This window comes from Scyliorhinus torazame, chromosome 10 (genome assembly GCF_047496885.1).
Source record: "Scyliorhinus torazame isolate Kashiwa2021f chromosome 10, sScyTor2.1, whole genome shotgun sequence".
In the NCBI taxonomy this organism is placed as follows: Eukaryota; Metazoa; Chordata; class Chondrichthyes; order Carcharhiniformes; family Scyliorhinidae; genus Scyliorhinus; species Scyliorhinus torazame.
In genome coordinates this window covers 99,243,043-99,259,383 of record NC_092716.1, presented here as the reverse complement: position 1 = coordinate 99,259,383, position 16,341 = coordinate 99,243,043, and the positions used below count along the sequence as shown (strand labels likewise).

Here is a 16,341-nt window from a genome sequence, read left to right as displayed (position 1 = left end):
CCAATGAATAATAATCTGCCGTCCTATTTTTGTTACCGAAGTGGGTAACTTCACATTTATCCACATTATAGTGCATCTGCTTTGCATATGCCCACTCACTCAGCCTGTCCAAATCTCAAATGATAAGTGTGTTTTTGTAGCGTCAATGCCCCCTTTTCACACCTAGAACCTTGAGTCGGTAGAAAATCCAAGGTAGTGTTTTTCACAGAAGCTTTTCAGAATAAAGCTTAATCATACAACTCTTGCAATGCCGAATTCCTCAAAATATCCTCAAAAGCTCATATCCTTTCAGACTTCCAAATTGAATTCTTAGACTTTCCATAAAGTGGTTGCTTTAATGAGGGAGGTGTGGGTTAAAACGGCCTACAGAGTGCATGTGTGGGGTTGATACTGGCCATTAATTAGCAGCGCCACACAGCTTTGTATTCAAAGTTTTTATATCAGAATTTCAAGGTTGGGTCTGAAAACTAATCAAAATGCTACATTGTTTATGTTGCAACACGCAAACCTGACTCTCACACAGACACTACATTATGAGTGTTAAAAGCTGTCAGGTTTTATTTGGTGTACAAGTTTTCACTGATTAATATATTAGAATCTTTGCCCAGTCCTGCCCATACAATGCAGGTCAGAAGAAATGTATGTGCAACTTGCTATTAAAGAAAAAAGACCTGTATTTGTAGAGCGCTTTTCACAACCATGGGATGTCTTGAAGCTCTACAGCCAAGGAGGTACTTTTTTTGAAATGTAGTCATTATTGTAATATGGGAAACTCAGAAGCCAATTTGTGCTCAGCAAGCTCCCATGAACAACAATGTGATTATGACCAGGTAATCTGTTTTTGTTTTGTGTGATGTTGATTGAGGGATAAATATTGGCCAGGACCCTTGGGATGACTCCCCTGTTCTTAAGAATGTATGTTCTAAAGTTCACAATCCAGTCATGATTCCCTATATTTGTAGGTTATTAATCTTCAATGTGTGATTTATGTCCCAAAATCTGTACAGGATAACAGGTTCAAATTTCTGAAGATTTGTATTATATTTCAATTAAACTGTTAAAAGCATCTCCAATGCACTCTTTCAAATATGCAGGTTCAAGACCTACACTCTTGAGCTCTTGATCTTATAGAGAGAGAGTAGACACATATTTCTCACTCTTGCACCTGTGTGTAAGCGGATGGAATGGCAGTGGAGCAAGTCACTTATCTTCACCCATGACTATAGAGATATGTGGATTTTTGGAGGCGCTGAGAGAACAGAAATGTATGGGCAGCTTCCAATAGACAGCAACATACAAAAACAAACAAGGTGCAGTGGCTCAAGTGAACAACTGTGAAATCACATGAAGCTATTTAGTTTATGAATATGTAACCTCTATAGCAGTCTTGAAGATGTTCTGGCACTAACTGACACCCTGGATTTTATTCAAGCTGCTTTGAGATCACAGGCTTTAATCGAGTAAACCCAGTGAAAATGCGAAAGGACCATCTTGTATTAATTGCATATCTGTGAAATTTATTCAGAAGTCTTCACAATGAGGTATGATAGCCCATGATGACGGGTCCTGTGATCATCACTGCTGTCTAATTGTATTGATAGCATTCACCAGTGCACACCTACATGCTCACTTTTCCACTTGGGAGTGTATGTGTTTTGTAAGATTTGTATTACACAGGGTATTGAATGTGATGTTCCATGTGTGTTATCAGGGTTATGGGAATCCCTTGTGACATCATCAGTCCGAAACAAGTAGCACAACTGCACCCTCTGGTAAATATCCATGACCTGGTTGGAGCAATGCACGTCCCAGGGGATGCAGTAATTTCACCACCAGATGTTGTTCAGGCACTCGTGACAGCTGCTGTGCACAATGGTGAGTTTCCATTTCAGCCAGATAGTCTTTGAATAATGAGCAATCAAATGACACTTCCACAGAGGAATTCTGTTTGGTACATTACAGTTTGTACACACGATCCCATATATTTGGTTTGCTTTGTGACATGATGTGCATGTACCTTTGAGGGTGTTTGTATCTTAAAACTATTGCCATTCAATACACACCTCAACAGGATGGGATGTCGGCAAGCAGCAGGATAAGATCCTTAGTCCTTTAGTAAATCCATCTGTATGCAGTCTTCAAATCAAACGCACACATTGTTTCACCAATTCCTGTATATGATTGGTATGTTGATGTCGAAGAGAAGAACTTAACAACTTTTAACAAACAATAGAACCTAGAGTATTCATCTTCATAACTCTACTGGGTGGCAGGTTCAGTAGGATGGCCACATGATGTAATGCTGGATTTTTGGTGAGTCTGTTGAGTCTGGAGACCGTGTTCTTTGTCCCACTATTGGATTGCCACTATGGTTCCATTCTGTGGCATTCCATAAGAGGTAGGAGCATAATAGATCATATGGCTCCTTGAGCTTGCTTTGCCATTCAGTGTGATTTTGGCTGATCTTCTTTCTTAATTGTACTCCCCATATCCATTGATTGCTTGAGAGATCAAGAATAACCTAACCCAGCCTTGAATATGATCAATGATGGATCATCTACAAACCAAAGATTCATAGCCCTTCGAGGGAAGAAAGTTCCCCTCATCTGAGTCCTGAATGATTTATTCCTAATCTACAGACACTGTCCCTGTGTTCCAGATTCCCCAGTGGGGGATACAGCCTCTGTGTCCGCCCAAGCCCTGACAAAATCTTGCATGTTTCAATGAGATCACCATTCAATTTAGAGAACATAGGCCCAGTATACTCAGCTTCTCAGGACAACACTTTCACCCCAGGAAAGAATTTAGTGAGTGTTACAGTGCAACCTTTGTCAAGTAGGTCCCGATATCTGGAGACCAAAACTGCACAGTACCCTAAGTATGGTCTCATCAAAGCAAATTGTGGCAAAATGTCCTTATTCATGTACTCTAATCCCCTTGTAATAATTGACCCAATTCACACCTCTTTAACCTGGGGTTACCCCATCTCCTGGATCTGTAAAGATTTAATCACCTGCTAATGCTCGCATTCCAAGCATTGTCTGGCATCTTTGAATATGTCTATATATATGTTTCTGGAACAGACCTCTTCATTCACCTGAGGAAGGAGCAGCGCTCCGAAAGCTAGTGACATCGAAACAAACCTGTTGGACTTTAACCTGGTGTTGTAAGACTTCTTACTGTGCTCACCCCAGTCCAACGCCGGCATCTCCACACCTTGTAATAAAGACCAACATGCCATTTGCTGTCCTAATTTATTGCTGTACCTGCGTGCTAATTTCCGTTCCTTATATGGGTACACCCAAGTTGCTCTAATCATCACCTTTTAGAAATTTCACATCTTTAAAAAATAAATTTGCTTTTTTCATGACTATTAATATCAATGTGAATAACCTTGCGCTTCCCTGCATTATACTCCGTTGCCAATTGCTGCCCCAATCAACTAACCTGTTTATCTGCAGCCTCTTTGCGTCTTCACAGTTTACTTTGCCACTTTGCCTCATCAGCAGACTTGGATACATTACTTTGTCTCTCTGTCAGTCATTAATTTAGATTGTAATAGCTGAGGGCCTTGAACTCTTTCCTGTAGCACTCCACTAGTTGTAGCCTGCCAACTTGAAAATGACCAGTTTATCCCTATTTTCTTCTCCCTGGAAATTAACCAATCCTCTATTTATGCTAATGTATTATCCTCAACTCCCATGAACTCTTATGTTGCGTATCAACGTACGTGACACTTTATCGAATCCCTTTTGGAAATTAAAGTATGCTACAACTACTGATTCCCCTTTATCTACCCTATTTCTTACGTCCTCAAAGAACTCTTAGGTTTGTGAAGCAAGACTTCCCTCTCTTAAAAGCAAATCGACTCTGATCATTTTAATATCTATATTAATTACTTGGATGAAAGGACTGTGTATTGCAGCCAAATTTGCTGCAACACAAAGATAGATAGGATAGCAAGTTGTGAGGAAGACACTAAGATTATGCAAAAGTAATGTAGATAAGTTAAGTGAGTGGGCAATCATTATTTGGCCGTTGGAATATAATTTGGTAAAATGTGAGATAGGCTACTTTGATAGGAAGAATGGAAAAGCAAAATTTAAATTTTAAATGGCGAGACTGCAGAATGTTGCAGTCCTGAGGGATTTGTAAGGGTCCTTCCTGTTTATTCCCAGTTTATTCTCTTATTTCTCATTTTATTTTTGCCACTACATTTTTTGATCCATGATGATTTATGAACATGTGTCTTTGAGGCAGCCTGTATCTTTAATTTAAGGAGAAGGAAGCAGTGGCCTGTGTCTTTAATTCAAAAAGAAGGCTCTGCTATTTTATTTTTAAATACATTTTAGAGTATCCAATTCATTTTTGTTTCCAATTAAGGGGAAATTTAGCGTGGCCAATTCACCTACCCTGTACATATTTGGGTTGTGGGGACAAACTCCACACAGATAGTGATCCGGGGCAGGTGGCAGCAGTGCTAACCACTGCACCACCGTGCTGCCCAAGGTTGTGCTATTTTAGATTGGTGATTGCAAACTGGCCAGAGTCAGTGATGACTCAGTTTGACTGATTTGGCTGGCGGCCAATGTATGGAACTAAAGACTATGCTCTGCCCAGTCCGAACTGGTGGTGATTGGAGCTGATCCAATTGGATTGTTTTCAGAGTCATGAGGCTCCAGTTTGAGTTCACTTTTGACTCTGTAGCCTGGTTGAAGGGGTCTAACTGGCTCTCCAAAAAGATCTAACTAATTCTTTACGTAAGACCACTGTGAGGGCTGACTCTCTCCAGCAAGCCTGGGTGTCAGTCTCTTGAGAATGCAGAGGCCTGACATCAAACCATGAGCTGGAAGCAGGGTTTGAGGTGAAATACAGTGTGTCAAGAAAGATATAGGCCTGAATCATATAGGTGCACAGTGGTTAGCACTGTTGCTTCACAGTCCCAGGGTCCCAGGTTTGATGCTCGGCTTGGGTCACTGTCTGTGCAGTCTACATGGGCAGCACGGTAGCATTGTGGATAGCACAATTGCTTCACAGCTCCAGGGTCCCAGGTTCAATTCCGGCTTGGGTCACTGTCTGTGCGGAGTCTGCACATCCTCCCCGTGTGTGCGTGGGTTTCCTCCGGGTGCTCCGGTTTCCTCCCACAGTCCAAAGATGTGCAGGTTAGGTGGATTGGCCATGCTAAATTGCCCTTAGTGTCCAAAATTGCCCTTAGTGTTGGGTGGGGTTTACTGGGTTCTGGGGATAGGGTGGAGGTGTTGACCTTGGGTAGGGTGCTGTTTCCAAGAGCCGGTGCAGACTCGACGGGCCGAATGGCCTCCTTCTGCACTGTAAATTCTATGATAAATTCTATGATGTTCTCCCTGTGTCTGCGTGGGTTTCCTCCGGGTGCTCCGATTTCCTCCCACAAGTTCCGAAAGACGTGCTGTTAGGTAATTTGGACATTCTAAATTCGCCCTCTGTGGCCCAAACAGGTGCCGGAATGTGGCGACTAGGGGCTTTTCACAGTAACTTCATTGCAGTGTAAATGTAAGCCTACTTGTGACAATAAAGATTATTATTATATGAACCTCGAGCTGAAGGCCCAGTTTGCTAAAACTAAAACTCGCGGCTGCCTGCGAGTTTTAGTTTTTAAGCCTGTGGGGACCCTGAATGAATGATTCTGCAAATAAGACCACCACCAGCTGAAAACCAGAGACTTCAATCAGCAAGCGTGCTAAAGAAGCACCGTTTTAAGCAAAGACTTCTCTTTAGACCTTCATCCTTATTATTTTACCCTTTTCCACCTCTCTGTATTTGTGTGGATAGAGGGTGGGACAGTTAAAATGGGTAGTAGGTATTAGCTTGTCGTCATTCAGTTGTAATTACGGCATATTTCATGATCGTTCTTGGTATGAATAGACAGTGATTGTGTTTCAACTTACTAACCATGGGCGTCATTCTCCGACCCCCCAGAGGGTCGGAGAATGGCCGTTGGCCGCCGTGAATCCCGCCCCTGCCGGTTGCCGAAGTCTCCGAAGGGAGACAAGTCGGCGGGGCGTTAATGTCGCCGCTGCCGCGGAGAATGTCACGGGTCTGCGCAAGGCAGCCGATTTTCGGCCTGCCGATATTCTCCCTTCCAGATGGGCCGAAGTCCCGTCGACGTGATGACCGTTCACGTTGACGTAAATTAAACCTCCTTTTCATCGGCGTGACCCTGTGCTCCAGGTTCACGCCGACCAGCGTGGAGGTGAGTGACGGCCTGGGGGGTTGGCTCTGGACAGGCGATGGCGTGCCCGCAGTCTGAATGCGTGAGGAGAGGTGTGTCTCGGGTTGTGTGTGTGTGTGTGTGCGGCGGGGTCGGGGGGTGGTGGGTGGGGTGTTTAGAGTAGGCTGGGCTCCGGGGGAGTGCAGGGAGGGGGGTCCGTGCCGGGGAGGGGAATGGGGGGGAGGGGATGGGGGGATGGGGGGTCCGTGCCGGGGTGGAGGTTGGGGGGGTGTCCGTGCTGGGGAGGGGGATGGGGGGGTTCCGTGCTGGGGTGGAGGTTGGGGGGGGGGGGGGTCTGTGCCGGGGTGGAGGTTGGAGGTTGGGGGGGGTCCGTGCTGGGGAGGGGGATGGGGTGGGGGTGGGTGGGTGGGGGGGGGGGGGGGGGGGGGTTCCGTGCCGGGGTGGGGGGGGGGGGGGGTTCCGTGCCGGGGTGGAGGTTGGGGGGGGGGGGGGGGTCCGTGCCGGGGATGGGGGGGGTTCCGTGCCGGGGTGGAGGTTGGGGGGGGGGGGTCCGTGCCGGGGAAGGGGATGGGGGGGTTCCGTGCCGGGGAGGGGGATGGGGGGGGTCCGTGCCGGGGAGGGGGATGGGGGGGGGGTCCGTGCCGGGGAGGGGGATGGGGGGGGGGGTTCCGTGCCGGGGAGGGGGATGGGGGGGGGGTTCCGTGCCGGGGAGGGGGATGGAGGGGGATGGGGGGGGTCCGTGCCGGGGAGGGGGATGGGGGGGGGGTTCCGTGCCGGGGAGGGGGATGGAGGGGGATGGAGGGGGGTGGGGGGGGGTCCGTGCCGGGGAGGGGGATGGGGGGGGGGGTTCCGTGCCGGGGAGGGGGATGGAGGGGGATGGGGGGGGTCCGTGCCGGGGAGGGGGATGGGGGAGGGGGATGGGGGGGGGGGGGGTCCGTGCCGGGGAGGGGGATGGGGGGGGGGGGTCCGTGCCGGGGAGGGGGATGGGGGGGGGGTCCTTGCTGGGGTGGGGGATGGGGGGGGGGTCCGTGCCGGGGAGGGGGATGGGGGGGGGTCTGTGCTGGGGAGGGGGATTGGGGGGTCCGTGCTGGGGAGGGGGATGGGGGGGGGTCCGTGCCGGGGAGGGGGATGGGGGGGGGGTCCTTGCCGGGGTGGGGGATGGGGGGGGGGTCCTTGCCGGGGTGGGGGATGGGGGGGGGGTCCGTGCCGGGGAGGGGGATGGGGGGGGGTCCGTGCTGGGGAGGGGGATGGGGGGGTCCGTGCTGGGGAGGGGGATGGGGGGGTCCGTGCTGGGGAGGGGGATGGGGGGGTCCGTGCCGGGGAGGGGGATGGGAGGGCAAGTGAGTTGGTCCACCTAGCCAGGTGCCAGCCTCCAACAGTTGGACCCATGCGGTCCATGCCACCTGGCTGGGGGGAGGAGGGGATATGGGCAATGATGACATGTCGTCGTTCCCCTCCCCCACCAGGCCGTCATGTTTTCAGATCATCCAGCGATGTTGGCCGCCGTGGCGGCAGCCGCTCATGTCTATGTTGCCCTGGATGAGGAGGAGGAGGAGCGTGCCAGAGAGGCGGCGCAGGCTGCTGCAGAGGGGCAGGCGGCAGCCGCCCAGGCTGGAGGGACACCTGACCGACAGGACGAGGAGGGGGAGGAGGACGCCGCGGCCCCACGGCAACGGAGGCACCCGAGGGCACCCCGTGTGTACCGGCCCAGGCAGTCATACCAGGACCTCGCGGACCGGGAGTGCAGGAGGAGACTCCGGATGAGCCGGGAAACCGTGGCACACATCTGCCACCTGCTGGCACACCTGTCACCGCGTGGCACTGGCGGGGGACACCCTCTCCCCGTGTCCGTCAAGGTTATGGTGGCCCTGAACTTTTATGCAACGGGGCCATTCCAGGCACCGAGTGGGGACCTGTCCGGCATATCGCAGACATCGGTGCATCGGTGCATCCGGGCAGTGACAGATGCCCTATATGCCATGGCGCACCGCTGCATCCGCTTCCCCGTGGACCGCAGCCAAGATGCCCGGGCCGTGGGCTTCTCTGCCGTGGCCGGGTTCCCCATGGTCCAGGGCGCGATCGATGGGATGCACGTCGCCGTGCGGCCACCTGCAGATAACAGGGCCGTGTTCACCAATAGGAAGGGGACCTATTCGATGAACGTACAGGTGGTCTGCGACCACCGCATGATGATCCTGCACGTCTGCGCCCGTCACCCAGGCAGTGTACACGACTCATTCGTGTTGTCGCGGTCATCCATCCCCGGCATGTACGAGGGACGCCATCCCCGGCTGAGGGGCTGGTTGCTGGGCGACAGGGGCTACCCATTGCGATCGTGGCTGATGAAGCCTATACGGAGGCCACGCAATGAGGCGGAGAACCGCTACAATGATGCCCATGTAGCGACAAGGGGAGTGATAGAGAGGTGCTTTGGCGTGCTGAAGATGCGTTTCAGGTGCCTGGACCTCTCTGGGGGCGCCCTCCAGTATCGGTCAGATAGGGTCGGCCGCATCATTGTGGTGTGCTGCATCCTGCACAACATAGCCCAGCAGAGGGGCGATGTGCCGCAGGCAGAGGAGGGCGGAGTGGAGGAGCAGCAGGAAGAGGCGCAGTCCTCCCCAGATGAGGGGGATGGGGGTAATGGTCAGGGCAGATGGGGTAGACACAGGCGGGTGGCTGTCCACCGTTACCGGCTGGCCCAGCGGGCACGGGACAGACTGATAGACGTCCGCTTCACTGACTAGATAGGAGTGGGAATCGGGTAGTATGGCCACAGACCGCACACCATGGCAACAGCCGACCACCCACACCCCCCACCCACCCAGCACCCTCACCCCCCTCCCCAACCCCAACCCCACCCACCCCACCCGCATGCACACCCCCCCCCCCCCCCATTGCCGATCCACCTGCGGCACAACGGGCCGGGCTCACACAGTTGCGGGTGGACGCGTGTCTATCGCAGGCCATGGAGGATGATGACATCCCGCCCTGCGGTGAGCTCCTGGCTCTCCATCGTTGGACTATGTCTGACCCATGGCCACAGTACCACCATCCACCCGGACCATCCCTGCATGCGGCTGTGACACTGCAGCGCACGGTCCCGTCCTCTGCCCGGGGGATGTTGATGGCGGCCCAGGGGGAAGGGGGCAGACTCACCTGGGGCTGAGGTAAGACCACCCCTCACACACACACTTGCGCTCAACGTACATGACACCCTCGCACACTTTGGACAGAGCACAAAGGCAGCTTCTGTAGGTGTAACATTGACTTTAATAACCAAAGGAGTTCATGCACGTGCCCTAGCCCCTAAAACTCATCTGTGCCCTGCAACCGTGCCAACTTACTCAGTGTCTAATTGTTTGGCCTTACGGGCCCTTTGACTACGTCTACGTGGTTCCCCAGACGGTACAGCAGAACTGGAGGTGGACTCCTGTGATTCCTGCCCTCTGACACTGGATCCCTTTGGCGGCCGTTTCCTGGGGCGTCCTGGCCTAGATGGGCCAGGCTGCGGCCCGGGCGACTGGGATGGCGAGCTGCCAGCCTGTCCTGCCCGTTGCCCACCCGATGCACCTGGGACGGAAGGGGGGGAGTCCGAGGTGTCGCGGTGTACCGGGACCTCCCCTACAGAGGGAGCCGGGACGGACCACACCACCTCCTCCTCCCTCAGGGTGCCCGGTGGCCCCCAGGCCTCTACATGGGTGGGGGATGCGAACGGACTGGCCATCCGATGCCCCCCCGACATCTGGCGCTGCCAGTCCTGGAGGCCCGTGCTGGTATCGACAGGGGTCTGCAGGTTTGCAGCCATGGAGCCCAGGGGGTTGGCAAACCCTGTCTGTGACAGTGTGAAGCCGGCTCGCACATGGCCACTGGCGCCGATGCCCTCAGCGATGGCCTGCAGAGACTGGGCCATGGCCTGCTGAGACTGGGCCATGGCCTGCAGAGACTGGGCCATGGCCTGCTGAGACTGGGCCAAGGCCTGCTGAGACTGGGCTATGGCGTTGAGCGCCTCTGCCATCTGGCGCTGGCACTGGCTCATGGCCTCCTGTGAGAGGGCAGCCATTTCCTGGGCCACAGACGCCGCCTGCACGGAAAGCCCCAGGCCTCGCAAACCGTTCCCCATGTCTGACACCGTCGCACCCATTGCCTCCACCGCGGACGCCACCCGTGCGGTGTCGGCCTGGGTGGCACGCATGACCGGCACCACTCCCAGCTCCTGGACGCGGGTGGACTCCTCCACCTGCGACCGCAGCCGCCGCAAGCCGCCCGTCACCCTCTTCGCTCGTCTCCGGGTCGGTGGTTGCATCGGATCTATGTGTGGGTGTGGTAACTCCAGGAACCCGGGATCCATCTGGGCGGCGGATGTTCGCTTGGGCTGGGCTGCCCTCCGACCGCCCGGCCCCTCTGCTGCTCCTACCTCCACCTGCTGTACCGGGACGGCTGTGTTGTGCGCACCAGTGAGTGTACCAGACGCCTCATCACTAAAGTGCCCAACCGTGGTGAGTGTTTCTGCGATGGTGGAGGGTGTCGGTGACAGCAGTGGCATTGTGTCGTGCTCTTCGTCCCACTCTGAGTCCATGGCACTTTGGGGTGGGGGTTCGTCTCCACCCATCCACTCTGACTCACTGTCCGGTATTTCGTCTTCCTGGGTAGTGCTGTCCCGGGTACTGCTGTCCCGGGTACTGCTGTCCCGGGTACTGCTGTCCCGGGTACTGCTGTCCCGGGTAGTGGTGTCCCGGGTAGTGGTGTCCCGGGTAGTGGTGTCCCGGGTAGTGGTGTCCCGGGTAGTGGTGTCCCGGGTAGTGGTGTCCCGGGTAGTGGTGTCCCGGGTAGTGGTGTCCCGGGTAGTGGTGTCCCGGGTAGTGGTGTCCCGGCTCGGATGTGACGGGGGCCTGTGGCTGCCCCCCTCGTCGCTGGGTGGTCGCTCCCGCACGTGACGGGGGTGTCGTCTCCCTGTTGCTCCAGGTCTCTCCGTCTCCCGTGGTGTGCGAGGTGAATCCTGCGGGCGTCACATGCTGGAGGGTGCGGGTCTCTCCGTCTCCCGTGGTCTCCGAGGGGCATCCTGCGGGCGTCGCATGCTGGAGTGTGCGGGTCTCTCCGTCTCCCGTGGTCTCCGAGGGGCATCCTGCGGGCGGTCTGCATCTGCGGGGATGGGTGGCTGGACGTTTGGTCCTGCGATACACAATGAAGCATGCATGGTTAGACATCAGGCAGTGATCAGGTGATATAGGGGAGGGGGGATATGGGGACGGGCTGTCGGCGGCTCACTTGCTCGTACGCCCCCGACCTCTGCATCAGCAACCTCCCGGTCCTCAGGTCCGCCAGCCAGTTCCAGGGCCCTTTCCTGGTGTTCGGTCAGTGGCCTCTCATCAGCGGGGCCTCCTCCAGTCCTCACATGCTCCCTATTGTTGTGTGCGCGCTTCTCCTGGGGGTGGGGGGGGGGTTGGCAGGGGTAAAAGGCAACACTGTTAGGCAGGTATATGAATGCACACCATCGGTTGCGCGTGCATTGCAGAGGTTAAGGTTAGGGCTGGATTCACTTGGGGATATGGGGGAGGGGGGATATGGGGGAGGGGGGGATATGGGGGAGGGGGGATATGGGGGAGGCTCACCCTGCCTGCTCTGACAAGGTCGTTCACCTTCTTGTGGCACTGGGTGCCTGTCCGTGGTGTCAGGGCCACAGCGGTGACAGCCTCTGCCACTTCCCTCCACAGACGCCGGCTGTGGCGTGGGGCAACTCTGCGGCCATGCCCGGGATACAGGGCGTCCCTCCTCTGCTCCACCGCGTCCAGGAGCGCCTCCACATCGCGTGACTCGAATCTCGGGGCTGAGCGGCGGCCAGCCATCCAGTCGGGTGTTGCGGTCGGGTGTTGCGGTCGGGTGGGGGGGAGCAGCGCGGCCTTATGAGCCGTCACGCCGTGCGGCGCGTATGACTCTGCACGGCGTGAACCACTGCGCAAGCGTGGATCCCGTTACGTCGCTGATAGCCCATTTCGGGCCGGAGACTTATCGACCCATTTTTCCGACGTGACGCAAGTCAGATTTGCGCCGTCTTTTGCGCCGATCTGCGGACTTTCGGCCGATAACGGAGAATTTCGCCCCTGGTGTCTGTAATTATTGGGCACCAAGGGCCAAAGACTTGGGGAATTTTTATAAGAATTGTAATGGGCCAGGGTTTAGAAAACTCCCAAGTATATCATGGAGTTCACCTGACCTGTAACTGTTTAATAATTTTGGTTATGATGAGCACAAGGGTCTGTCTTTCAGGTGTTATTCAACAGAGGCCTTAAGCACTTTCAATCAACAAGCTTTATTTTACAAATTTAGTTAACATTTTTATAAACACACACAGTAAGCATTGTTATAAACTACCAATATAAATACCCCACACAGCTACAGTAGCCTCTGTATAACCCATAATAAATTCACCCCTTAAGCTGTTCCAGTTTAATAACAAGATCCCATAAACCAGAAAACCCTTTTCCAAGGTATGGCCCAGCACACGGCACTCTAGACCTGTATTGGATGCCCTTGTTTCCTTTTCAAAATAGCAGGTTTGAATTCCATCCAGAAAGCAATTATTTATTTTAAGTTGTCAAGTAATCTGGAAACAGCTTTTAAAATGCAGATAGCGGTACACTTCTTTTTCGACCTATACTGTACAAACCAGTTCAAACTCAAAGTGAAAGTAAAACTAACTCCCAGAGCTACAGCCCAGCTCCACCCATACCATGACATCACTGAAGCCATGTGATAAGACAAAACCATTTCTTAAAGGGACACTTCCATGACAGAATTGTTGGTTAATTCACTTATGTTGTGACTCTGGGGGATGCGGGGCTGTAATTGACTGCGCACTTACCGTAAGGATGACGTAGCAGATCTGGGTGTCCTAATACATGAATTACACAGTTTACATGCAAGTACAGCAAGTAATTAGGAAGGCAAGTGAAATGTTGGTCTTTATTGCAATAGGAATGGAATATAAAAGTAGGGAGGTCCTGTTACAGCTACATAGGACTTTAGTGAGACTATACCTGGAATACTGCGGACAATTCTGGCCTCCTTATTCGAGGAGTGATGTGCTTGCATTGGAAACAGTTCGGAGAAGACTCACTCGGATGATTCCCAGGGGCGAAGGGGCCACCTTTTGAGGAAAGGTTGAGCAGGTAGGAAATTGGAGATCAGGCCAAAATCTAATTCACCAGGATCTTATTTAGTGACTTGGCAGGCTCGAGGGAACAAATAGCCTATTTGTGCTCCTTAAGACATTCCTGATAATAGATCCCAGCAATAGATCCCAGGAGGCAGCACGGTAGCATTGTGGATAGCACAATTGCTTCACAGCTCCAGGGTCCCAGGTTCGATTCCGGCTTGGGTCACTGTCTGTGCAGAGTCTGCACATCCTCCCCGTGTGTGCGTGGGTTTCCTCCGGGTGCTCCGGTTTCCTCCCACAGTCCAAAGATGTGCAGGTTAGGTGGATTGGCCATGCTAAATTGCCCTTAGTGTCCAAAATTGCCCTTAGTGTTGGGTGGGGTTACTGGGTTATGGGGATAGGGTGGAGGTGTTGAAATTGGGTAGGGTGCTCTCTGTTTCTGGTATGCAACTTGTGTCTCTTGCTGTAAAGACATATTCAAAATATTTTTCAATGTCCCTGCCATTTCCTCCTTCCTCAAGATAATTTTCCTGTCTCTATCTCTGAGACCAAAATTTACTTTAGCTTCTCTCTTTTATATACTTGTAAAAGTTCATATAACCTATTTGTTTTATATTGCATGCTAGTCTACTCATTTTCCCCCTTTTCATTATGTTTTAATCACCCTTTGCTGTTTTCTAAAACGGTCCCAGTCCTCAAGCTTACTAATATTCTTTTCAACATTCTTTTTTCAATCTAATGGCATTTTTAAGATGGAGCGTTCTCACTGAACTTTTGTTTTTAATGGAATATATTTTTGCTAAATTTTTAAAATTTCTTCAAATAAACAGTAGGAAAAATTTACCACCATGTTTTTCTTGTCTATTTACCTCATCAACTGTAGCCAGCTTTCTACTCATATCTAGATAATTTGTTTATGTTTATGATTCTTGTCTTATGCTAAAGAATATCGCTGTCAAACTTAATTTCTTTCCCAAACCTCCTTTTGTGACTCCTTGGGCGGGATTCTCCGACCCCCCGCCGGGTCGGAGAATCGCCAGGGGCTGGCGTGAATCCCCCCCCCCCGCCGGTTGCCGAATTCTCCGGCACCGGATATTTGGCTGGGGCGGGAATCGCGCCGGTTGGCGGGCCCCTCCCGGCAATTCTCCGGCACGCGATGGGCCGAAGTCCCGCCGCTGTCAACCCACGCCAGCCGGCGTGGATTGAACCACCTTTGGGATGGCGGGACAAGGCGGCGCGGGCGGGCTCCGGGGTCCTGGGGGGGGCGCAGGGCGATCTGGCCCCGGGGGGTGCCCCCACGGTGGCCTGGCCCGCGATCGGGGCCCATCGATCCGCGGGCGGGCCTGTGCCGTGGGGGCACTCTTTTCCTTCCGCCTTCGCCATGGTCTCCACCATGGCGGAGGCGGAAGAGACCCCCTCCACTGCGCATGCGCGGGGATGCCGTGACTGGCTGCTGACGCTCCCGCGCATGCGCCGCCCGGCAAAGTCAGTTTCGCGCCAGCTGGCGGGGCACCAAAGGCCTTTCCCGAGCCTAGCCCCTCAAGGTGAGGGCTCGGCCCCTCAAGATGCGGAGACTTCCGCACCTTTGGGGCGGCGCAATGCCGGACTGATTCGCGCCGTTTTTGGCGCCGGTCGGCGGACATCGCGCCGATATCAGAGAATCCCGCCCCTTAAGACCCACTTATTTGACCAAGTCCTTTGGTCACCTCCCCGAATCCTCTCTCTCTTAGGGTCTATTTTCCTTGTGCCTCATTGAAGTACTTGGGGATAGTTTTCTACATTGAAGGCACTCTATAAATAAGTGCTACGATCATACCAGAATAAACTTGGGAATGTCTAGTCAAACCTTCTTTACCTCTCCACCTGTCTCTCCTCCTCCACGTTACTTCAAACCTACTGTTTTAATAAAACTTTCGATGTTCTAATGTCTCTAATTCTGTGCTTCAAGATTAAATTTTGATTGATAACATTCCTGTAAAGCACCGAGGATATTTTTTACTATGTTAAAGGTGTAATAAACATTATTAATGTAATGCTCTGAATTCTGAGACCTATTTAAACGTTGTTTACTGCAGGTGTCCAGATATTCGAAGGGGCCAGTGTCAATCATGTGATGGTCGAGAAGGGTCATGTGACTGGAATTGAAACTGACAGAGGGCATATAGAATGCGAATACTTTGTGAACTGTGCAGGCCAGGTAAACAATGCAGACAGACCATGGATCAGTGGAACACTCTCCATTCCATCATTTGCACTAATTATGAAGCTACTGATCTCAATTTTGTCCATTTCCTTCCCGTCATTCAGAGAAGCTGAACACAACTCAATTTGCAAACAAAATAAAATATTGTCAGTTCTCTCATCGCAGCAATATAAATATCTGGGGCTGAATTCTCTGCCGTCCGGATTCTCCGTTTTGCCGGGAGAGAAGCCCCACAATGGGAAACCCCATTAACCAGCCGGTGTAACGGAGAATCCCGACGGCTTGCTGAATCTGGGGCGTCATTCTCCGACCCCCCGCCGGGTCGGAGAATGGCCGTTGGCCGCCGTGAATCCCGCCCCCGCCGAAGTCTCCGGTACCGGAGATTGGGTGGGGGCGGGAATCGGGCCGCGCCGGTTGGCGGGACCCCCCGCTCAATTCTCCGGCCCGTATGGGCCGAAGTCCTGCCCAGAAATTGCCTGTCTCGCCGGCGTAAATCAAAGCTGGTATTTACCGGCGGGACCAGGCGGCGTGAGCGGGCTCCGGGGTCCTGGGGGGGGCGCGGGGCCAACTGACCCCGGGGGTGCCCCCACGGTGGCCTGCCCCACGATCGGGGCCCACCGATCCGCGGGCGGGCCTGTGCCGTGGGGGCACTCTTTCCCTTCCGCCTCCGCCACGGCCTCCACCATGGCGGAGGTGGAAGAGACTCTCCCCACTGCGCATGCGCGGGAAACTGTCGGCCGCTGACGCTCCCGCGCCAGCTGGCGGGGCAACAAACGC

At 53.5% G+C, this 16,341-nt stretch overlaps 1 protein-coding gene across 2 annotated transcripts in view; it reads left to right on the top strand.

The window, feature by feature from the left end:
* pdpr (pyruvate dehydrogenase phosphatase regulatory subunit) overlaps window positions 1-16,341 on the top strand; it is a 120,541-nt gene that overhangs the window by 47,868 nt on the left and 56,332 nt on the right. For both annotated transcript variants that reach the window (XM_072518482.1, XM_072518481.1), the window contains exons 5-6: window positions 1,712-1,875; window positions 15,437-15,558. In XM_072518482.1, the coding sequence (XP_072374583.1) occupies window positions 1,712-1,875; window positions 15,437-15,558 (286 nt within the window). The remainder of the gene's footprint in view (window positions 1-1,711; window positions 1,876-15,436; window positions 15,559-16,341) is intronic.